This window comes from Dipodomys merriami, unplaced genomic scaffold (assembly GCF_024711535.1).
Source record: "Dipodomys merriami isolate MVZ:Mamm:240054 unplaced genomic scaffold, mDipMer1.0.p SCAF_85, whole genome shotgun sequence".
Lineage (NCBI taxonomy): Eukaryota > Metazoa > Chordata > Mammalia > Rodentia > Heteromyidae > Dipodomys > Dipodomys merriami.
The window spans coordinates 3,756,314-3,781,223 of NW_027206457.1; the positions used below are offsets into that span (position 1 = coordinate 3,756,314).

General features: G+C 44.8%; 1 protein-coding gene across 1 annotated transcript in view; it reads left to right on the forward strand.

Annotated features, from left to right (window-relative positions):
• Positions 1 to 10,872: 10,872 nt before the first annotated feature.
• Positions 10,873 to 24,910, forward strand: part of N4bp1 (NEDD4 binding protein 1) — a 48,147-nt gene continuing 34,109 nt past the window's right edge. Inside the window, exon 1 of the mRNA XM_070011911.1 lies at positions 10,873 to 11,522. Within this exon, the coding sequence (XP_069868012.1) occupies positions 11,325 to 11,522 (198 nt within the window). The 5' untranslated portion in view covers positions 10,873 to 11,324. The remainder of the gene's footprint in view (positions 11,523 to 24,910) is intronic.

The following is a 24,910-nucleotide window of genomic DNA, read 5'->3' on the forward strand; positions in this document are numbered from 1 at the left end:
AGACTCCTTCTTACAAGGGAGGAAAGAGAAGAAGCATGGGCTGTTGTCTGGGGTGACCTATATAACCTAGGAGGTTTAGGAGGGGCTAGAAGGGGCTAGGAGGCAGAGACCCTGGTGTGGATGTGTGGGCCAGGGACTTATTAATGGCCGACTAGGATTTATGGCTGCTATCCAAATTAGATAAGGGATTCTGCAATTACCCAGACCTGAAGGTCACTCTAAGGGGCTTTTGTTGCCTTATATGGTGGTAGCTGCCCCAGAGAAGTGCCATCCCAAGGTAAAGGGGGCTGGAAGTTGATTATTTACTGCCTTTACTACATGGGCCTGGCTGTTGCCTAGGAAGGGGGCCTCCTAAACTGTGGAGAAGGGAAGGAGTGGACTAAGGGATGGGAAGAGGTTCATTTTGCTAACAGAAAGAATGGTGAAACTTCTGGGCACCTGTGGCTCATGCCTTAGTCCTAGCTACTCAGCAGGCTAAGATTTAAGGATCATGGTTCAAAACCAGCTCAGGCAAAAAAAAAAAGTTGTTGAAGCCATGCGCCAGTGGCTCATGTCTGTATTTCTAGCTTCTCAGGAAGATGGGAATCTGAGGATTGCAGTTCAAAGCCAGCCCAAGCAAGAAAGTTTGTGAGACTCTCCAATAAACCATTCAGAAAACTGAAAGTGGCACAGTGGCTCAAGTAGTAGAGCACTAGTCTTGAGCTGAGCTGAAGAGCTGAGGGACAGCATTCAGTCCCAGAGTTCAAGCCCCATAACCGACAAAAAATAAAAATAAAAAAGGTTGTTGAGACTCTCATCACCGACTAACTACCAAAACAGTCAGAAATAGAGATGCGGTGTGTTACGTAACTGATTCATGAGGATATTAGATTAAGGAAAGAGCAGAAAATAATCTCAGAAGACCAGATCAACTTTAATGGAAAGTTGAAGAGAGACACCACAGTGACTTGAGAAGAGTCAGGAGACATGAGGCTTGGCATAGTGGGGGTAGGGGTAGGAGACTTAAGTAAGGGGTAATTGGTATAGACCAGGGTCTCAGCTAGCTGGAAGGTTCACTGAGTTTCTTGAGTTTATGGCACAAGCCTATTGTCTGAGCAAGACTCTCGGGTACCTATCACTTGAGAGGGTGGGAGAGTGGGCTTTCATATTTAGATTAAGATTGCCAGGAAGGGTGGTCATGGGCCAAGCCTAGGACCAATACTGAGTTGTAAGAATAAAGCAGATTCCCATTACTTGTTACTTCTGTATCAGTTGAATTTGTGACACCTGGCGCTTGGATGCTTACCTCCTCCTCTGGGGATTCAGTCAGTAGCTATTAACTTTTTTGTTTTGGTTTGGTTTTTTGTCCATTGTGAGGTTTGAACTTGGGTCTGGACACTGTCCCTGAGCTCTTTTCCTCAAGACTAGTGCTCTACCACTTTGAGTCACAGCACCGCTTCCAGTTTTCTTGTAGTTAATTGGAGATAAGAATTTCACTGGCTGGGAATGTGGCTTTGTGGTAGAGTGTTTACCTGCATGCATGAAGCCCTGGGTTTGATTCCTCAGTACTACATAAACAGAAAAAGCCAGAAGTGGCACTGTGGCTCAAGTGGTAGAGTGCTAGCTTTGAACAAAAGAAGCTCAGGGACAGAGCCCAAGCCCTGAGTTCAAGCCCCAGGACTGGCAAAAAAAAAAAAAAATAGCTTCTCTGTGTTCTTATGACTGGATTTGTATCTGATTTACCATACAACACATATGCATGTAATTCCATAAAGTGGGAGGCTCCAAAATGCAGCCAGATAACTAAGTTTTACTGCATCCTGAGCTATAGAACGCAATATGGGCTTAGGGCTTCTGGAGAGGTCATAACAGGAAATGAGTGGTGGAAAAGACTGTCTTGTTAAATCGAGGCACTGAAGACTGAACCAGTCTGGGGCTTGAACTCAGGGCTTTGGTGCTGTCCCTAGGCTTCTTTTGTTCAAGGCTAGCACTCTACCACTAGAGCCACAGTGCCACTTCTGGCTTTTTCTGAGTAGTTTATTGGAGATAAGAGTCTCACAGACTTTCCTGCTTGAGCTGGCTTCCAATCCCAGTGACAGGAGTATATTAGCCTCCTGAGTAGCTAGGATTACAGGCATGAGCCACTGGCACCTAGCCCAGAATACCTTGCTTGTTTGGTAAGCATACTACCCTTAGGAGCTCAATCCTCAGCTCAGGTTGTCTTCTTATGCAGAGAAACTTGGGTAATGTGTCTCAGAGCAACTCATCCAAAGAACTGATTATAAACTGACAGTGTCTTAAGTTATTCTGTCCTGGTTGACAACTGATACATGACACTAAATTCCTTGCAACCTCAGCACTCCAGAAGATAAGGCAAGAGGACTATGAGTTTGAGTTTCTCCACACACACACACACACACACACATACACACACACACACACACACACACACACACACACACACACACACACACACACTTGGGGAAATGGAGAATGGAAAAGGAATAGGCTAGACTCTATTGTCAACAGGCAAGGACTATTTATTGAGGAACAGTGAGGGTCACAGACCTTCCCATGGGTTTGAAGGTTGTTCAAGGGATTGGATTTTGGGGTGGGCTTATCTAGGGCTTAATAAGGAAGCATAGAATAAAAAATGGGCTGTGGTCTTCTTGGGATCAAGGGTGATGTCCTTGCCAAGGCCCACAGTGGAAGCTGGGTGTGGGGGGCTGTTGTCTCCTGGGGACCACGGTCGGAATGACCTGCCTGTTGACAAGCATGTGAGCACACATCTTGTGCTTTGCTTGACCCTGGGGAAGAAGGCAGGACACAATCCTTCACACACAATCCAACTGAGTTTCTTTTTTGAGAATTTATCTTTAGCCAGACAAAATAACTTCAAAGAAAGTCCTTCCAGATTGCTTCTAGGGATGAGAACAGGAGGGAAGAAGTTGGTCATACTGGGTGGAAGTGACTCATGTCTATAATCATAGCTACTCAATAGTCTGAGATCTAAGGATCACAGTTAAAGTCAGCCCAAGTAGAAAAAGTCTGTGAGACTGTTGTCTCCAATTAACCACCAAAAAGCCAGAAGTGGACTGTGACTCAACTGAGAAAGCAAAAAAGCTACAGCACCGAATCTCTGACTTCAAACCCTAGTGCTGGCACTAAAAAAAAAATTAAAAAGAAAGAAGATGGGGGGCTGGGAAGGTGGCTCAGTGGTAGAGTGCTTGCCTTGCATGCATGAGGCCCTGGGTTCGATTCCTCAGCACCACATAAGCAGAAAAAGCCAGAAGTGGTGCTGTGGCTCAAGTGGTGAGCGCTAGCCTTGAGCTGAAGAGCTGAGGAACTGCCCAGGCCCAGAGTTCAGGCCCCACAACTGACAAAAAAAGAAAGAAGATGGTCAGAATCCTTGATTCTTCTTGGTTTAAAGAATTTAATGCACCAGACAGTACACTTTGTCACTTTTTGAGATAGTTTATTAAAACTATTACATTATCAAAGCATGACTGCATTTTGGTTTCTTACCAAAAGTCCTACTTATGATTACATTAGAAACACAAATCCGGTGGACCTGTTGCAACAATGAGAAGTACAAAATGTCATGTCAAAACCAGCTTTACAATGTCGGTGTGGGTGGGGAGGGGGGTATGATTGGGTGGGGGGGAGGGGGGAGGCTGGGAAGGGAGGTGAAGGGTAAACAAAGGAGGAGGCTGCAATGCTTGGTAAGAAATGTATGCATTATCCTGCCCATGTAATTGTAACCCCTCTGTACAGTATGTTCTCAAATAAAATAAAATAAAATTTTAAATTAAAAAAAAAAAAAGAAACACAAATCCCAGGAAGTCACACTTACCCATACTACACATAGTGGGCAGGGGAGCATCTAGACTGTTTATGGGATGGGTTGGTATGCACAGTGCCATTCTACATGCAGGTCTACCAGTTTGTGTGTTCATTCAGTAGAGAGTCAGACTGTCTGAATTCAAATTCCTTATGACTCACTGGCTCTGGAAGGTTCTAGAACCTATTTGTCTATATTATCATCTTTCAAATATCCACTGTTGAAGCTTTAATGTCATACGGCAAGAAAACAGAGAAGCCACATTTTGAGAGGTAGAACCAGGAGTCTTTAAAATCCAGTCCCTTGCACAATCTCCAAACCCGTAGGAAGGTCTGTGAAAGAGGAGGATCCCACACATCCATCCCAGGGGACCACACAGAGGCAGGAAGGCACAGGAGAAAGGTTATTATAAGGTTTATTAGAGGAGCCATACTTCCCCCAAAAGGGAGCACATGGCTTCTGTCCCCATGCAGGTAGCAGGAGGATCTGGGGGATAGGAAGTGAGGTAGATGGGAGTTCAGGTGGGTCTGTGCAGAGAGAGGAGGGGCCAGCAGTGTGGAGGGATCTGCAGGAATGGGAGGGGGCCCAGGTGTGGGTGGAGCTGAGGACCAAAGGTGAGCATAATACTAACAGTCTGTGTCCCTCTCTGTTCCTCAATAAACAGTTATTGCCTGTTGACACTCACCAGGAGGCCGGTGGCCTCTCATTGAGCTCTTTATCTTCTTTTTCCAAGGCCTTCTCCAACGTGAGCACGGAGCTCTCCTAGCTTACTTTGAGCTAAACAGTAACCTGAAACAATGTCATGACGACCTTTTTCTTACGTAAAGAATGCATGTCTTGTGGATGGCCTCCCGGCATGGCTTTTTGTTTGTTTTTTTGGTTGGTCGTGGGGCCTGAACTCTGGGCCTGGGCACTGTCCCTCAGCTTTTCAGCTCAAGGCTAGCGTTCTACCACTTGAGCCACAATGCCACTTCCAGTTTTTCTGCTTATGTGATGCTGAGGAATTGAACCCAGGGCCTCATGCATGCAAGGCAAGTACTCTACCACTGAGCCACCTTCCCAGCCCCCTTCCTTCAGTCTTATGGGTGGCATGACTGGGGGCAGCACAGGTTGTATCCTCTGAGGGGGAGGTGATTACCTCCAGGTGTGCCAGTTACCCAGGTGATCAGGTACTGCGCAGACTTAGCCAAGAGAAGGGAGGAGTCTGCTCCACCTTCCCAGGATGGACCTTACATCCTCCTTCCCTTCCCTGTAATGAGACACAACTGGGCTTCTGCTCCAAATGGAACTTTCCTGGCTCGTGGCCAGGGTTTGTTCTCCTGAGTTATTCATATTAACTGGTCCTGCCACCTTGTCAGCCTTCTGCCGGATCTCACCTGTTCAAGAGCTTCTCTTTAGAGGATAACAACCCTCACTCAGGACACTATCTGGGAACAACCAGAGGCTTTCCTTATACCATCCTGCACTGCCCAGTACAGACCTGGACCCTGAAGACCCCAGCCCTAGTGATTCCTCAATGCCCCCATGTGAACAGGAAGTAGCCAGAAAAGACAACGATATCCTCCAATCTTTTCTTTCTTTTTTCTTTTTTTTGTCGGTCATGGGGCTTGCACTCTGAAGCCGGGCATTGTCCCTGTGCTTTTCAGCTCAAACGAGTGCTCTACCCCACATTCCTACTCCTCCCTCTTTGAGGCACACCCATCACCTGGGAGGTGGGACTTCCCTGCCTCCAACATGGAAACAAGATGGTGCCAGTTAAACCCAACTCCTTATAATCCACCATGTGGCCAAGATGGCACCGGTTAGATTTAGCATCCCTATTTCATTAGACAATAAACTTCAACTCTACCTCTTCTGAGTTCAGAAATGAGAAATAAAAGCAGAAGGAAGAAGCTAGAACTGTAACTCAATGGCATAGCACTTGTTGAACTTAAGTGAAACCTTTGGTTTCTTAAGTTGGGTTAGAGCCTCAGTCTATATAGATTAGAAAAACAATCAATTGGGGAATTACAATTAGATCAGATATGAGGATGGCTAATTAACCAAAATTAGCTGCCTGAAAATGAAATGGGGGCAGGAGACATCAAAGAATAAGGATCTAAGGACAAAAGAATGAGGAAATAAAGACTGGACAGTAACTCTTTGGTGTCACAATTACAGGAAGCAGAAAGGAGCCCTACCAATCAGAAAGCCAACCAGTTTTCCATATTTAACCCAAGGCCAAGCTCTTCCCACAGTTCTATGCCAAGTGCTTTTTTTCTGCCACTTGAAAGGAATCCTTCACATCCATCCCAGGGGACCATGCAGAGGCAGGCACAGGAGAAAGATTATTATAAGGTTCATTAGAGAGGCCATATTTCCCAGGAGAGGGAGCACATGGCATCCATCCCTATCCAGGTAGCAGGAGGTGAGGTAGGTATGTACTAAGGTGAGTATGAGTGAAGAGAGGGAGTAGCTAGTAGGGAGGGAACTCCAGGGCAGGGAGGAGCTCAGGTATGGGTGGAGCTGAGGATCAAAGGTGAGCATAGTGCTCATAGGAACAACTCCAAAGCCATCTCAGGAATGTCCTGGGCTGGTAAGGCTGGTCAGACAAGTGAGGCTGATCAGTCTAGGGAAGTGTGGCCCAGAAACTGCAAGATAGTTTCTTTTTTCTTTTTTGTCACTGGAGGACACCTGAGAGGTTCCCTCAGCTTGCCACAAAGTTGCAGTTCCTTGAGATCCAATCATGTAAAGCATTTGAGGTTGTCTCACAAAAAGATGAAAATTTTAGCCAGGATTTATTTTAGTAAAACAGGGTTAAGGTGCTTGCTCTTCAAGCAAGAAATGGGAGTTCAAGACTAAAAAGGTGACTCAGCTTATTTCTGCTGGTCCTGGGATTTGAACTCAGGGCTTTAGTGCTGTCCCTGAGCCTCTTTGTATTCAATGCTAGTACTATATATTCAATGCTAGTACTCTACCACTTGAGCCACAGTACTACTTCAGGCTTTTCCTGAGTAGTTTATTGTACATAAGAGTCTCATGGCCTTTACTGCTTGGGCTGACTTCAAACTGCAATCTTCAGATCTCAGCCTCCTGAGTAGCTAGGATTACAGGCGTAAGCCACTGGTGCTCAGCTTTATCTATAGCTTGTATACTGAGATTCCTTACAGTGAAATTGGGTAGATTAAATGTGTAAGGCTCATTCAAAAGTCAGGTGACACTCAGGACTTTGTTGTTGCCAAATATGTCTTTCATTCTTTCTGTCTCTATCCATTTAGGAAAACTTTCCAGATTCTAGTTTAATTTATGAGTCTGGCCCTTTTAATATTTGCTAAAAATAGTTTTCCTGTTTCCTCATCTATCTTTTTTTTCCTTTTCTTTTTGTCAGTTGTGGGTCTTGAACTCAGGGCCTGGGTGCTGTCCCTGAGCTTCTTTGTGCTCAAGGTTGTGGTCTACCACTTGAGCCACAGCACCACTTCCAGTGTTTGAGTAGTTAAATGGAGATAAGAGTCTCTTTGGGGCTGGGAAGGTGGCTCAGTGGTAGAGTGCTTGCCTTGAATGCATGAGAACCTAGGTTCGATTCCTCAGCACCACTTGAGCAGAGAAAGCCGGAAGTGGCTCTATGGCTTAAGTGGTAGTGCTAGCCTTGAGCTGAAGAACTGAGGGACAGCGCCCAGGCCCAGAGTTCAGGCCCCATGACTGGCAAAAAAAAAAGTCTCTTTGGGACTTTTCTGCCTAGGCCTGGTTTGAACTGTGATGCTCAGGTCTCAGCCTCTCGAGCAGTTAGGATTACAGGTGTGAGACACTGGCACCTGACTTCATCTATTCTGGTTTATATTCTTGTTTTTTGAGTAAGGTGATATCTCTACATCTTTCCTATTCCTACCACATTTCTCCTTGTTTCCAATAGTTAGAAAAGCTTGAGAGTTCCTTAAAGGGAAATTCTTCTGACCAATAAATAGTGAGAACACAAAGCTGTGTATCTTTGGTGATATGTCAACTCGGAACACAGTTTATTGTCCCAGTCAATCTACTTTTATGGATGTGTGCATACACTACTTCTGATTTTCTAACTTTTTTCTTTTATTTTTTTCCCTTTTAGACAGGCTCTTGCTATTTTGCCTATTCTCATCTCAAACTTTTTTTTTTTTTTTTTTTTTTTTTGCCAGTCTTGGGGCTTGAACTCAGGGTCTGGGTGTTGTCCCTGAGCTTCTTTTGCTCAAGCTAGTGCTTTACCTGTTGAGCCACAGTTCCTCTTCCACCTTTGCAGTTGTTAATTGGAGATGAATCTCACAGTTTCTTCGCCCTCCCCGCCCGCCTGCCACTTTTTCTTTCTTTTGTTGGTCATGGGGCTTGAACTCTGGGCCTGGGCACTGTCCCTCAGCTCTTCAGCTCAAGGCTAGTGTTCTACCACTTGAGCCACAGTGCCACTTCTGGCTTTTTCTATTTATGTGGTGCTGAGTATCGAACCCAGGGTTTCATGCATGCAAGGCAGGCACTCTACCACTGAGCCACCTTCCCAGCCTGAGTCTCACAGTTTCCTTCCTGGGCTTGCTTCAACCTGTGATCCTCAGATCTCAGCCTCCTGAATAGCTAGGATTACAGGCATGAGCCATAGGCTTGGTCTCAAACTTTTGATCATCCCAATTCAGTTTATCCAGTGTCAGGATTATAGATATGGGCTACCATGTCTGGTGTACTTTGAGTTTTAGAAGGCCGGGGAAAGCTTTTCAGTGTAGTATTCTTTCTCACCCCTTACAATTATACAATTCCATGGGAAGTTACTGGGAGCAACTGGTTCCCAGGAACCAGTCATGGGAAAGCCCTGCCCAATTACTAAACAATAGCAATTCCGTTGTGTACAAGAAGACAGGAAATAACTAGTTGTGCTGACAACATGCCTAATGTATCCGCTGTGATTCTGTGTGCACTCTGTCAGCAAGGCCACACTTATCACCTGATCTGCCTTAGCCAATCACAGGTGATACACCTGTTGGAGCAAAGCTGCTGGTTGTATGGACATGAAGGGAAGGCCCATGGAAAGAGGAAGCTGATGATTTGTGAACTTAATGGTTCTCTCCTTTGTGCTGACTCATATCTTCGTAGGTACCAGTAAAACATGTGCCCAAGTTTTTGAAACATATGGAAAACCCCTGCTGTCTGTATCCCTGGTAGGTTTTACCTGGGGTAATCCCTCTTACCAAGACATTCCCCCTTGGCATTTCCAACTGAGACATCATCTCTTTTCTCTTGTAGGCTTATACAGATGGTGCAGGTTCACAGTTCAGTGTGGTTATAAAACCAAAATACTTTCTAAGAAAGTCGAGGCTCAGCTATATTTCTGAGTAACAGCTAGTATTTAAGGAGAGCTTAGTATGTCTGCTGGTAAATCCTCAGCCCCTCCCAACACATTTAAGTAAGGTGAAGGATTACAAGTGTGAGCCAACAGTGCCCGACTAATAATAAACCTTCTTATAAACCTTCTGTGCATGAAGAGTATGTCCCACCACTAGCCCCTGAGTTAAACTACTTTCCCCCTTCTCCTCCCCCTCTTCTTTTTTTGTGGGGCTTGGGGGCTTGAACTCTGGGCCTGGGGCTGTTTTCAGCTCTTCAGCTCAAGCTAGCACTCTACCACTTGAGCCGCAGTGCCACTCCAGTTTTCTGGTAGCTTATTGGAGATAAGAGTCTCCTGGACTTCCCTGCCCAGGCTGGCTTTGAACCATGATCCTCAGATCTCAGTCTCCTGAATAGCTAGGATTACAGGTGTGAGTCACCAGCACCCAGCTAATAATAAATCTTCTTATGAACCTTCTCCTGTGCATGATTTGTCTCTGTGTGGTCCCCTGGGATGCATTATTATACCCACAGTGATCAATTCAGAGAAATTAAATTAACACTTTATATTTCACAATTTGTTTTCATGAACTCAGAACACTTGTAGAATTAGAGGAAAGTGAAACCTTTTATCTTTACAGATGGGAAACAGACCTGGAGAGAGATTTTTGGTTTATTTTTTTATTTGCTTAAGGTCCAGTCTTAACTAGTGAAATTCTTTTTTTTTTTTTTTTTGTCGGTTGTGGGCTTGAACTCTGGGCCTGGGCGCTGTCCCTTAGCTCTTCAGCTCAAGGCGAGCGCTCTACCACTTGAGCTACAGCGTCACTTCCGGTTTTCTGGTGGTTTATTGGAGATAGGAGTCTCACGGTCTCTCCTGCCCGGGCTGGCTTTGAACCGCGATCCTCAGATCTCAGCCTCCTGAGTAGCTAGGATTACAGGCGTGAGCCACCAGCACCCGGCTTAACTAGTGAAATTCTAAACTCTCACTTTGTACCTCTCACACAACACATATAACTTTATTTCACATATAATTTTTTTCTCACAAAGAATCATTTCCCCAAATTGTATTTATTTATCTATTGATTCATGGTTAATTTTTTTTTTTTTGAGACACGTCTTGTAAGAAATGTAGCTGAAGCTTGCCTTGAACTCAGGATTCTCTTGCTTTAGTCTCCATTGTGCTGGGACTAAAGCTGCACACACCATGCCTGGCTTTATTTTTATAATTGCTTTTCAATTTCTCACATGCATTGCCATTTTCTCTCTTTCTTTTTCTTTTTTCACCCCTGAAAGAGGGTGAAGAAAAGGAAAGAGAAAGAAAAGAACGGGTGTGGGGGGGGCGGGGGGAGGAGGAAAGCTGGGAAGGTGGCTCAGTGGTAGAGTTGCTTGCCTTGCATGCATGAGGCCCTGGGTTCGATTCCTCGGCACCATATAAACAGCAAAAGGCGGAAGTGGCGCTGTGGCTCACGTGGTGGAGCGCTGGCCTTGAGCTGAAGAGCCGAGGGACAGCGCCCAGGCCCAGAGTTCAGGCCCCAGGACCGGACCCAAAAAACAAAAGAACGGCGGAGGTCGGGAAGGCGGAGACAGGAGGATCACGAGTCAGGCCGGACCACGCAGTGACCCCAGCTCGCCAATGAAACACGGACGAGGCAGGGCTGGGGGCGTGGCTCGGGCGGTGGGAGCGCCGGCCCTGTGGACGTGAAGCGCGGAGGTCAGACCGCAGAGCTGCCACGCAAAGGCCCGGTGGGGGCTGACGATTAAAAGCGTCACCAGAAACTCGCTTCCTTTGGAGCACCTAGAAAGTGCGCGGGCCTCACCGAAGGCTGCCACAGAGGCCTCCGGAACTGTCGCCTGGACCCACACGGCGACTGCGCGTGACGCAACTTCCGCTATCACGATCTCTCCCCTTCCCCCCTCCCTTGCCCGCGGGCCGCTGGCTTCAATGACGGCGGCGGGCGGGGCGCATGCGCGAGCCCCGCGGCGGTGAACGAGCGTCGGGGATTTCGGTCCGCAGTTGCATCGCCGGAGCGGCCGTGGCGGGATGGTGTAGCCGGTTCTGCGGGCGGGCGGGCCGAAGCGAGGCGGCCGGGGACGGCGGACGCCACCTGACGGACGTGAGCGCCGCGGCCGCACGCTGAGGGGGCGTCGCCGCCGCCGGTCCCCGGCGCTGCCGCGGGAGGCCGCACCCGCCATGGCGGCCCGGGCCGTGCTGGACGAGTTCACGGCGCCCGCCGAGAAGGCGGCGCTGCTGGAGAGGAGCCGCGGCCGCATCGAGGGCCTGTTCGGCGTGAGCCTGGCGGTGCTGGGCGCGCTCGGGGCCGAGGAGCCGCTGCCCGCGCGCATCTGGCTGCAGCTCCGCGGGGCGCAGGATGCGGTGCACAGCGCCAAGGTGAGTCGGTCGCCCCCGCTCGCCCCCCGGGGTCCCCGGCGCCCGGGACGGCCACGCGCGCGCCCCGAGCTGCGCTGCCCGCCCGTAGCCCAGCCTGGGGACCTCGCGTAGCGGTTTCATCCCCGGGCCTCAGTTTCTCCATACGCAAAGTGGCGCTGACAAAAGCACTCACTCTTGGGGACAGTCTCGGGGGTGGCGTTGGGAGGGCGCAGGGTCTGGTGGGGGTCAGCGTCGCGATTGTCGCCCGCTATCTGTCCCCCCGCGAATTCTCCCCACGAAGTGCGCAAGACCCGCAGCTCCTGGGTCTCAGCCCTCCTCTGTAAGGGTTCTGAATGAACCCTTTGGGAGATAGGATGTTTGATCTCTTGTTTAAAACAACTCCTTGTAGGGATATTAGTTACGACGTTTACATAATAACCTGTAGTACCTCACTTCAGATGTTACCCCAAATAATTGAGAAGGAATAATGTCCTTAAAAATCCAACGCGGTACTTCTCGCTCTTCCTTTTCTGATGAACAGCTGGGGAAACTGAAACTCAAAGTGTGACTCACCTAGTGTCTAATCGGCATTTTAGACTTTACACCTTCAGCTGTTTACTTCCTTCCCAGGCCAAACAACAAAATGTGTCTTTCGAGGAGAGAGAAACATTCTGTCTTCTGAAGGTTTTGCAATTGAACCTACGAAATAAATCCATGAATTGAGTTTGCAGTGAACTTGAGGTGGGCTTTTTTTTTTGGTGCTGGGCTTGAACTCGGGGCCTAGGCGCTGTCCGTGAGTCTCTGAGCTCAAGGCTAGCATTCTACCACTTGAGCCACAGTGCCACTTCGGCCTTTTTCAGAGGAGTTTATTGGAGATAAGAATCTCACGGACTTTTTTGCCCCTTCTGCCTGGTCTGGCTTCCAACTGTGATCCTCAGATCTCAGCCTCCTAAGTAGGTAGGATTACCGGTCACCGGCGCTCAGCTAGGCTAGCCATTTGTATAACATCTGTGTGCAAGGAAGACTCACAAAACATAATAGGGAAGGGCCAGGTTTGTAGGGGCTGGAAGTGAGACCCTCTACTGGTGTTTGGAGAGTCTCCCCATCCCATGATCAGGAACTTCAGAGGAAGCCCCTCCCTGCACTTGATGTGCTCAGTTTGCTGCATACTACATAAAGCCCAGGGCTGTTTTGAAGAGGCATTTCCTGAACTTCAGGCTTTCCCCAGATACACAATTTTTCTGGGTTTTCCCAGGTCTTAGTAGGACATCAGGATTCTGAGGTAGGGACTTCATTTGCAAAGCCCATGTCCTTAATATCTGCCTCCCAAGTAAGGAGGTTCTGTATCCTTTTGGGTAAATTTCACTGCCCTTTGAGAATTGTAAGTAGTTGGAGCCCCTGACTTTCTTAGATTTAATAAGTAAAAAGTCTGGATGCTTGGGTTGTTCTACCCCACAGCTTAAATTTAAAACATGTAAATGTTGCATCTTGCCCTTCCCCCCCCTCCCCCTTAATTCATTAAATCAGTTATCTCATTTTAGTCAACTCATCTTCCTTCTTTCTCTCTGCCTACTACTTTCTCTTATTACCAAGGGTCAACTAAGTTGAAATATTCTTACATTTTCTTTCTTTCTTTTTGTCAGCCATGGGGCTTGAACTCTGGGCCTGTCCTCAGCTCTTCAGCTCAAGGCTAGTGCTCTACCACTTGAGCCACAGCGCCACTTCCAGCTTTTTCTGCTTATGTGATGCTGAGGAATCGAACCCAGGGCCTCATGCATGCAAGGCACGCACTCTACCACTGAGCTACCTTCCTAGCAACTCTTCATTTCTTTTCTTTTCTTTCTTTCTTTTTCTTTTTTAGTCAGTCATTGGCGCTTGAACTCAGGGCTTGGGTGCTGTTCTTGAGCTCTTTTGTTCAAAACTAGCACTCTACCACTGTGAACCACAGCGCCACTTCCAGCTTTTTCTGCTTATGTGATGCTGAGGAATCGAACCCAGGGCCTCATGTATGCAAGACAAGCATTCTACCACTGAGCAACCTTCCTATCCCCTCTCACATTTTCATCCCTCTCCTTTCTGTTACCTTTTTTCTTCTAATTGAGATCTTGGTGTTTGTGTGTGCCCTCCTACTTCATTACTGCATTGCTTTCTGCTCTCTCTGTCAAGAGTAATCTTTGTTAGAGTAATCACAATCCTGCCTGGAACCTTTTAGGGTGATACCTACCTTCTCTAGTCTTACAGGACACCTACTATGCCAACTCCATCTTTCTTCTTTTCTTTTCTTTGCCAATTCAGGCACTTGAACTCAGGGCCTGGGCACTGTCCCGAGCTTCTTTGGCTTAAGGCTAGCACTCTACCTACCACTTGAGCCACAGTGCCACTTCCAGCTTTTTCTGTTTATGTGGTACTGGGGAATCGAATCCTGGGCTTCATGCATACCAGGCAAGCACTCTACCACTAAGTCACATTCCCAGCCCTCCATCCTATTTTCTTAGTTTCCGTTTTAGCAGCTTTCAACTTAAACTTCTACTCTAGGCTAGTCTACCTTTGCTGGGTGTTGGCCTATTGGTTCTGCTTTTTCTCATTACACCATAGGAGTGGACAGTACTTTACAGAAAAGCCCTACTCCTTCCACTAGGCTCTTCTATTCCAATTCATTGTCTATCCCAGCCAAGAATTTAGCAAAGCATGAGCTAATTGGAAAAGGTGTATCTTACAGTATCTTAGTAGCCTATGTCATCTGCTGGGTTATCTTTTTCAACATATAAAATTACTCATACTTTGATCATCTATACATTTATAAGAAATCTTTCTTATCTTTTTTTTTTTTTTTTGCCAGTTCTGGGGCTTGAACTCAGGCCCTAGGCACTGTCGCTGAGCTTTCTTTTGCTCAAGGCTAGCATTCTACCACTTGAGCCACAGCACCACTTCTGGCCTTTTCTGTTTATGTGGTAGTGAGCAATTGAACCCAGGGCTTCATGCGTGGTAGGCAAGCACTGTATATTACTAAGCCATGTTCCCAGCCCCAATAAATCCTTTTTTTGGGGGGAGGGGTCTCAAAGACTCCTGGGTAAGGGTTGAATGCAACCCTCCAGGACTTTAATAATTTTTATGTTACATTATTTTATTTTATTTTTTGTCGGTCATGGGGCTTGAACTCTGGGCTAGGGCCTTGTCCCTGAGCTCTTCAGCTCAAGGTGAGTGCTCTACCACTTGAGCCACATCACCACTTCCAGTTTTCTGGTGGTTAATTGGAGATAAGAGTCTCTTGGACTCTCCTGCCCAGCCTGGCTTTGAACCACAGATCTCAGCCTCTTGAGTAGCTAGGATTACAGGCTTGAGCCACTAGCTTTGTTACATTATTTATAGAAGAGGGAGGTTTTATTTTTATATTTAAGGTTGTTTTTTAAAAAAAATTCTGGACCTTTTTTCTTTTTGAAATTTTACCTTTTTTTTGAGGAACTTGAAACAGGAAATGGGTTTGGAGGAAATATTTAGAGCAAAGAAGAGTTGAGCTGGGATTTCTGGTGTGTTCTTATAACCCTGGAACTCTAGAAGCTGAAAGCTGGAGGATCTAGAATTCCAAGCCAGGCTGAACTATATTGTAAGAAAACTGACTCATGAGGGTATCAGAATAAAGGGCTGAAAGCAAACTCAAAAACCAACAGGCTTTATTCTGGAGTGAACCTGGGAAGGGCGACTGAGTCTCCCTACAGCGTGGATGAAGGGGAAATGGTGCCGCCCCTTTACAACTAGGGCTCTTTAAATATTAGGCAGAGAGAGTGAAGTGAGGATAGAGGAGGGGGTGGATGGAAAAGGGGTGAGATGGAGGTGGGGGTGGGTGAGCAATGTTATTTTGACTGAAGAATTTCAAGGTTTCAGCAGCATCTCTGTGTGTGGGCGTCAGATGTTGCCTTGGTCTCAGCCTCTCTTCGAAGGCTGGTACATTAGTTCTAGGGTAAGGGGGAGATGGTTTAGCAGGGTCTGCAGCAAGGACAGTTGTAAGATATGGCTGTTGGGGGCAGGAGTTGAGTCTTTAGGTTAAGTCATTTTCCATCATATATAATGAGACCCTGTCTCCTAAACAGTCAGAGGTTTCAAACTAGAGTCCTTGCTCTTGCTAGGCAAGCACTTGACTACTGAGTTGTGTTCTCAACCCAATGATTTTAAATGGTTTCCACTATGGCTTGTTTTTTTCTTTTAAAATGTTAATTCAGTACACCTTCACCACTAGAGGTTTGATTTATTGGGTCTTTGTTTACTGGTGGGTTACAAATTGGGAGCTACTGGTGGGAAGTGACAGTGCCTGGGGAGATTGAAGGAAGGCTGAGTGTATATTTTGTTACAGAGGAAATTTGTTGGGAGGAGCAACATTTTAGCTAGACTTTGAAGAGCCAGGAAGCTTGCTAGGTACTTGGCATTTTTGAGAGGAGGTAACTATGAGCAAAGGCTTGTGGTAGAAAGTTTCAAAATGGGAAATGAAGGCTTAGGTCCCGGCCCTGTTCAGTAGAGTAAGGGAAGGTTTTGAGAGGAAAAGAATTTGTCAGAAACTTTAGATGGGTTAAAGGCTAGAAGCAATGTTGTTCTAATGTAGAGTTGGGCTTAGGTTGTATAAGGTGGAGTGGCATGTAGGTTTTAAGTCTTGGTGGCAGGACAGCTAATATGGTTGATTTGACTTGTTGATTGGTTGGGCCACCAGGTAGTCAACTTTTTGTTTTTTATATTTTGAGGCAGAATCTCACTGTCAGCCCAAGCTGGCCTGGAACTTAAATCCTCTTGCTTCAGCCTCCACAGTGGTGGAATTGCAGGTGTACATCACGTAGCTGGCTGGTGGTCAACATTTAAGGAATACATATGTGTCAGGAAGTGCATTCAGGGTTGTCCATAACTCAGTATTGCAGTCTGGTAGGGGAGCAAAACAGAAAGGATGGTTTGATACCTGTAGAAGATGAAGTTTGTGAAGGACATTAGAACATAAGATAGATTCTAAATGAGTTTTCCGGAGACAGTTTCTGGTGGAGGGAAGAGCCATGAGCAAAAACCATGGGGATAGGAATGCGATTCTATTAGCTTCCTCTAGTATAGGGAGAGTTTGGAGGAAGTTGTCTGAAGTGGAAAGGGATGGGTTACAAAGTGCAGCCTCCTGAAGAACATGGATTTTACCTTGCAGGTGGGCAGCTGAGAGTTTTAAATGTGAATGATGTTTATATCTGGGCTGATGTGCCATTGTTAACTAAAACCAAACGTTCCTTTTGTTTTTATTCAGTGCTGCATGTTGAATCCAGGGCCTTAGTATTCCTAGACAAGTACTCCACCATTAGCTGCAAGCTACAATCCTAATCCCAGTCAAGACTTTCTTTGTTTTTTTTGGTTGGTGGGGCTTGGGCCTGGGCCCTGTCCCTGAGCTGTTCAGCTCAAGGTAAGGGCTCTACCACTTGAGCCATAGCATCACTTCTGGTTTTCTGGTGGTTAATTAGAGATAAGAGTCTCATGGAAGCCGGGTGCCCGTGGCTCATGCCTGTAATCCTAGATACTCAGGAGGCTGAGATTTGAGGATTGGAGTTCAAAGCCAGCCTGGGCAAGAAAGTCTGTGAGACTCTTATTTCCAGTTAAGTACCAGAAAACCGGAAGTGGTGCTGTGGCTCTAGTGGTAAAGCGTGCTCACCTTGAGCTGAAGAGCTGAGGGACAGCTCCCACAACCAAAAAACAAAGTCTCATGGACTTTCCTGCCCAGGCTGGCTTTGAACCCCAGTCCTCAGAGCTCAGCCCCCTGAATAGCTAGGATTACAGGTGTGAGCCACTGTCACCTGGTTCCAAACAAGACTTCTTTGAAGTTTCAAAATATCTTCTTATTCAATGACAGATCATTGAGAATTAGGTTTCTAGTTGGGGTAAATTACCAGCTACACATAGACCATGTATACAAAGAATGCTGTTTAGATTTGCCTAGTCATCTCTGTCCACTGGTCCCTGGGCAGTGGAAAGGGAGTTCCTGTAATCCAACAAGCAGGAGGCTTAGGCAGGACCATCATCTGAGCCCCAGGAGTTTAAGACTAGCTTGGGAAACTGCAAGATACCCTTTCCCTCTCAAAGAATGAGAAAGTGTTTAGAAACCTAAAATAACAGTATCAGAAGAAAGCAACTGATACATGGTAGAAGTAACTTTTTTTTTTTTTTTGGCTGCTTGGGCTCTGAAAGCCAAAATGAGACATACTTGGACTTAAGCAGCAGATGTAGGTGCCCTGAGGCTGCTAAGCTAATAGCTGTAACAGGTAATTGTACCTGGGCACCTCACTGGATCTTACAGAGCTGCCAAACTGTAGAATTTTCTAGAAAGTTAGAAGCATACTTTCAAGGAACTCATGAATGAGGGAACCAACAAAAATATAAAGATGGCTGAGTGAAGATCTAAGTTTTTAATCTGCACTTCAAAAGGATGTTGAAATAAATTGCTCATTTAGTTGACAGGTTAGCTAATGTTTTACTAAGCAATGAAAGTCATTACCTTTGTTTTCTTTTCTTTTCTTTTTTTTTTGGTTCAGTCGTGGGTCCTGAACTCTGGACCTGGGCGCTGTCCCTCAGCCTTTTTTTTTTTTTTTTTTTTACTGTTTATGTGGTGCTGAGGAATCGAACCCAGGGCCTCATGCATTGGAGGCAAGTACTCTATCACTCTGAGCCACCTTCCCAGCCTCTCTTCTTTTTCTTTTTGCTAGACATTGACTCCAGGGCCTTGCACAAGTGCTCTATTACTTGAGCTGTATTCTTTTTTTTTTTTTTTTTTTTGTCGGTCGTGGGGCTTGAACTCTGGGCCTGGGCGTTGTCCCTCAGCTCTTCAGCTCAAGGCGAGCGCTCTACCACTTGAGCTACAGCGCCACTTCCGGTTTTCTGGTGGTTTATTGGAGATAGGAGTCTCACGGTCTCTCCTGCCCGGGCTGGCTTTGAACCGCGATCCTCAGATCTCAGCCTCCTGAGTAGCTAGGATTACAGGCGTGAGCCACCAGCGCCCGGCTTTGAGCTGTATTCTAGCCTAAGTGTTTGAGAATTTTTCTTACTGTTATACAGATTATTAAAATGGGAAATAAACATGTCATTCTTGCTGTACATTTTAATTTTTTTTTCTTTTTATACTGGGGTTTGAACCCAGGACCCCGAAGCTTCTTCAGCTGGTGCTCTGCCACTTGCCTTGCCTCTAGCCTCACTTATTTGCTGGATAATAGAAACACTGTCTCAGGACTTTTCTACCAGAGATAACTTCCAACCATGGCTTTCAGGATTGCAGCCTTCCCAGTGACTAGGGTTACAGGTGTGGCCGTACCACTCTTTTTTTTTTTTTTTTTGGATGCAACAGTGCTGTTTTATGAATTGGAAGAGACAGAACTGAAGTGTTTCCCACCCATCTGCTGCTACCTTTTTTTTTAAAAAAAATTATCTTTAAGTAGTTGTACAAAGAAGTTCCTATTCTACAAAATAGTATATGAGCACAAAGTGTCTGACAACATTGTCAATCATCTCTCTTAACCCATCCCTTCTCTCACTTTCTTTAATTGAGATTAGGTGATTACATAAATTTCACAGTATTGTAGAATAGTGATACTTACAGTCACAAACAAATTTTAACTTTCACAAGGCCAGTTGTTGTCATCATGGTCTATACAGTTTGGCCACACACTCTTACCCAGTGTTTTTACCACATGATTGATAGAAGCTATTTTGTTGGAGTTCTAAAATCTTCTAATTACCGCCTCAGGAAGTATTTGTTAAAACATCGATTCATTCAGGGTTTCCCAACAGTGATGCTGTTGGCTTTGGGACTAGATAATTCATTTTGGGAGGATGGGGCCTGTACTGTGTATTGTAGGATGTTTAGCACATCTCTGGCTTACCCATCAGATGCCAGAAGCATCTGCTGAGTTGTAACAACCAGAAATGTCTGTTGACATTGCCAGATACCTCTAGGATGGGCAGAGAAATTCTTCCTCCACTGGAAGAGTTAAAGAACTATAATAAATATATAAATGCATAAATATATAGTCTGATAGAGCTGTAGTATTATAGTTTAATAAGATACTGCTGTGAAAGACAAATTAATACATATCCTCTTGGATTTGTCTGCAGGTGCTTTTGGACAAGAGAAGAAGTAAGGTTAAACCAGGCAGCAAAAGTCAGTGAGCATATTAGTTCAAATGATAGGGAATTGGTTCTGAGGATTCTGAATATTAACTCTGTGTAATGAGGACCTTTGAGAAACCTTTAGAAAGGTTTTTTTGAGCAAGGAAATGAAACATATGTGCTTTCAGAAATCACTTTGATCTTGAAACACGGGAGTGAGTGAGTGTGATGGCAGTAGAAAGAATGTAAAGTGGATTGCCATATTCACATGACTTCTAAGTAACTCATTGAAAGGGAACTTGGATGAAGTAGAAGGAGCATAGGCTATGACTCAGACCTGAGTTTCAGATTCAGATCACTAGTGGGATGGTGAGCCTAACAAAATATTGAAGGATGGGGTGAAGATTTATAATTATCACCAGAACAGTAAAAATTAGGCTTGGGAAACAGGGCATGATGGGTTATAGCTACTTGGGAGGCAAAAATCTGGAGGATCACTGAGGCCAGCCTGGGCAAAAGGTAGCAAGACCCCTTTAAATCAACAAGTTACTTATGCTGGATCAGGCTTGGAATACAAGCTACTAGTGAGTGAGCATAAGTAGGAAGATTGAGGTCTGAGGCCCCCAGGCAAGTGCAGTAGACCTACAGGGGGAGGGGGGCAATCAAGATGTGCTGGGCTGGGGTGTTGTAATCCTAGCTATTCAGGAAGCTGAGATCTGAGTATCTCGGTTTAGCCAAGAAATTCAAAGGCAGGAAAGTCTGTGAGACTCTTATCTCCAGTTAACTACCCAAGCGCTGAAAGTGGAGTTGTGATCCAAGTGGTAGAGCAGCAGCCTTGAGCAAAAAAGCTCAGGAACAGTGCTCAGACCCTGAGTTCAAGCCCCAGTGCAGGTATACATAAAGCCTGAAAAAAAGGGGCTGGTATGGCCCAAGTACAGTACCTGCCTTGCAAGACCCTAACTTCAAAATCTAGCACCACCAAAAACTTTCCTCTTTTATGAGAAGAAAGTTGAAGGGAAGGACCAGAATTTACGGTAACATGTACATTTAAAGAGCAGAGGAACATAACAGCAGAGGATTTGGGTTGGGGGACAAGTCAGTAAAAAAAAGAAGCCAGGATACAATCCAATCTTAGTGTATAAGGACTGGTTATGAGAACAGAGAGGCAGACTTGTATGTTAATACAGAATATAATTTACTGGGGGTCTTGATACAGAAGTATAGTCTACAATTTATGTCACGAAGGGATAAATTTATGGGTTAGGACAGAAGTGACTTCATCCCAGCTAGAATGTATCTAATTTGTATCTTAAGACAGTATCAGAATCAGGTACATCTTGGAGGCAGGATCTGATTGTAGAGCTTCATCTATTACTCTCATGGTTTTGTCTATTCTAATTTGCTGGGAAACTATATAGAAAAAACCAGCTAGTGTTACTAGCTAGTGTTACTAGGGGCAGTCCTGGTGACTCAAGATGGCTGCAGCCATGTCAAGCTGAGACCATACATGATACCTGACAAGTGTGGAGAGGAAAGAACTTACTATGGACAAGTTGCTTGAAAGTGTCCTACTCCAAGCCAGGCGCCGGTGGCTCTCGCCTGTAATCCTAGCTACTCAGGAGACTGAGATCTGAGCATCGCAGTTCAAAGCCAGCCTGGGCAGGAAAGTCTGTGAGACTCTTTATTTCCAGTAAACCAGTAGAAAACCGGAAGTGGCACTGTGGCTCAAGCAGTAGAGCGCTTGCCTTGAGCTGAAGAGCGCAAGGACAGTGCCCAAGCCCAGGGTTCAACCCCATGACCAAAAAAAAAAAGTGTCCTACTCCAAACAGCCCAAATGAAGGCAGACAAAGGATCTTTGGGTTTGGCATTATTTGTCATTGTTGGCATGCTGGTACTTTCATTCTGCCAGATATCAAGGGGATGACTAAAATATGGCCTAGGCTGTTTTTTAGCCATTCTGATTGTTACCTAAACAATTATAAATAACATACTGACGTTTCTTTCCAAGATTAGGAATTAACTTTTTTAAAAAAAGTTAAAAGGTAGGGGCTGGGAAGGTGACTCAGTGGTAGAGTGCTTGCCTTGGATGCATGAGGCCTGGGTTTGATTCCTCAGCACCACATAAGCAAAAAGAAAAAAGCCGGAAGTGGTGCTGTGGCTCAAGTGGTAGAGCGCTAGCCTTGAGCTGAAGAGCTGAGGGACAGCGCTGGCCCAGGTCCAGAGTTCAGGCCCCACGACCGGACCCAAAAAAAAAACAAAACCAAACAAAAAACAGGGAAAGGTAGCTAGGATTATACGTGTGAGCCACTGGTTCCCAGCTGTAAATCATATATCTAACATAAAGAATTCTCAAAAACTCACGAGTGGAAAAAAAAATCTAGTTAGGAAATGGATATAGAGCACATTGAAAGGTAGTCAACATCACAAACTGGGAGGGAAATATAAACCAAGTTAAGTGCATAACACACTTGCAAGAATGACTAAAATAAAAATACAGTGGCAGTATGAAAAGCTGGAATTGGAGGAATGCTGTAGCTATTCTGGAAAATAGTTTGGTAGTCCTTCAAAAACAGAGTACTTATATAAATTAACAGCTGTGCCGGGCGCTCGTGGCTCACGCCTGTAATCCTAGCTACTCAGGAGGCTGAGATCTGAGGATCACGGTTCAAAGCCAGCCCAGGCAGGAGAGACCATGAGACTCCTTTCTCCAATAAACCACCAGAAAACCGGAAGTGGCGCTGTAGCTCAAGTGGTAGAGCACTCGCCTTGAGCTGAAGAGCTGAGGGACAGTGCCCAGGCCCAGAGTTCAAGTCCCACGTCAGACCAAAAAATAAATAAACAGCTGTATTCCTGAGCATTTGTCCTAAAGAAATGAAAGATTTAATTCACATAAAAACCTGAACATGATTGTAACAACTTTATTTGATGGATTGATTGTGCATGTGCTGACACTAACGTAAGCCATACCGCTACTTTTAGCTTTTTCCTATAAACTGGAGTTAGGAGTCTCGTGGATTTTTCCTGCCTAGGCTGGCTTTGAACTGTGATTTCAGCCTTCTTTTTTTTTTTTTTTTTGTCAGTCGTGGGGCTTGAACTCTGGGCCTGGGCGCTGTCCCTCAGCTCTTCAGCTCAAGGCGAGCGTTCTACCATGGTAACGCCAGTCCCGGTTTTCTGGTGGTTTATTGGAGATAGGAGTCTCACGGTCTCTCCTGCCCATGCTGGCTTTGAACCGCGATCCTCAGATCTCAGCCTCCTGAGTAGCTAGGATTACAGGCGTGAGCCACCAGCGCCCAGCTTATGTGATTTCGGCCTTCTGAGTATCTAATATTCCAGGTGTGAACTACAAGCACTGAGCACAACTTTATAGTACCACACAGGAACTAAAATGTCCTCTCAGTAGGTAGATGTTGAAAAACTGGTTCATTGATACTGTAACATTCCACTAAGTGGAAAAAAGAAATGATTTATTGGTACATGTGACATTGAATAAAGTGTCTAGAGAATTATGTTTAACTGAAAAGTCAATCTCAAAAGTCTCATTGTTTAGATTGTTTGCATAACATTCCTGAGGTCACAAAATGATGCAGATAAAATCAAGAGTGGCTGCCAGGGAATGGAAGGTAGTAGATGTGGTAGGTATGACTAGGGGGATAATATGAAGGAATCTACATATTAATGGAATAATTTTAAATGTTGAACAAGATGGTAGTTTCACAGAACATCATGTGATAAATTAGAATGGAGCTATATATACATATATGGTACGTGTCCTGGTTTTGGTATTATACTTAAGCAGTGATTAAGAGAAATGATGAAGGGGCCACACTATCTTTGTACTACCTTTACTTGTGAAGTTCTTCTGAACTTATTAATAGTTAAAGATAAAAACACTTGTTTCAGAGCAGATATTTGTACATGTTTATTAAAACATTGTTCTTAGTAATCAAGATAAAAATAGCTTAACATGTCCAATGGGATTGATATGAGATAATCAAAATAGGATCTATACAGAGCACTATAACAGCTGAAAAAGGAAGACAATTCTGACAAATAATAGAAGAGGAATAAGCCATGGAGATACTATGCTAAGCAAAATAAGTCAGTCACAAATGACAAATATTGTATGATTGTTTTGTGTGTTCTACACATTATTAAAATTCTTTAGACATTGTAGGCCTGCAATGGGGAGTAGTTTTTTTAGTGTTCATAGTTTTGCAAGATAGCATAAAAAAATAGGACACAGACTTAAGGTGGTACATTTTATGCCATATTTAACCATACTTAAAAATATACTATTGGGGCTGGGAAGGTGGCTCAGTGGTACGGTGCTTGCCTAGCATGTTTGAAGCCCTGGGTTCGATTCCTCAGTACCACATATACAGAAAAAGCCAGAAGTGGAGCTGTGGTTCAGGTGGTAGAGTGCTAGCCTTGAGCAAAAGCTCAGGGAGAGTGCCCAGGCCCTGAATTGAAGCCCCAGGACTGGCAAAACAAACAAAAAAAATTATCAAGTTGAATAAATGGATAAAATAATTAAAAGTTCTACAGTGCCAGGCACTGGTGGCTCATGCCTATAATCCTAGCTACTTAGGAGGCTGGGAATCTGAAGGTTGCAGTTCAAAGCCAGCCCAGACAAGGAAAGTCTGTGAGAGACTCTGACCTCCAATTAATTACCAGAAAAGCAGAAGTGATACTGTGGTGAAGTGGTAGAGCTCTCAACTTGAGCTGAAGAGCTCTGGGACAGTGCCCAGGCCCAGAGTTCAAGCCCCATGACTGACAAAAAAAAAAAAAAAAAAAAAAAAAAAAGTTCAACAATGACAGGAACCTTCCATAGCCTGAAAATAAAATCCTCATAATTAAAATTATATGAATGTTGGAAGGGGTAATATTAAGATGCATTGTACTCACAAATTGATAACATGGAAATCCCCAAATTATAATTACAATAAAATAAATGTTATATATTATCACATTGACAGTTTTATGAACATGGCTACTTTCCATAGTTGTTATATATAATGTAAATTTTTAGCTTAAATATCTTTTAAGTTTTAGATAGAATTTAATGAGTTATATACTGTATTGTTCTAAAGATTGGTTTTCTTAAAATCATTTAACTTTGTGGTATAAGTTTGAGCAAAATCCTCAACTATATGAAAACATGATTTACCTATATTCTGTTTATGAGTTTTAAATAGAGCAAATATTTGTATTATCTTAGAGAAATTCAGTTCCTGGACTCTTGCTTTCAGTAGTAAGAATAGCCTAATATTTTCTTTTAAACTATTTGGGGAAAGTTGTTG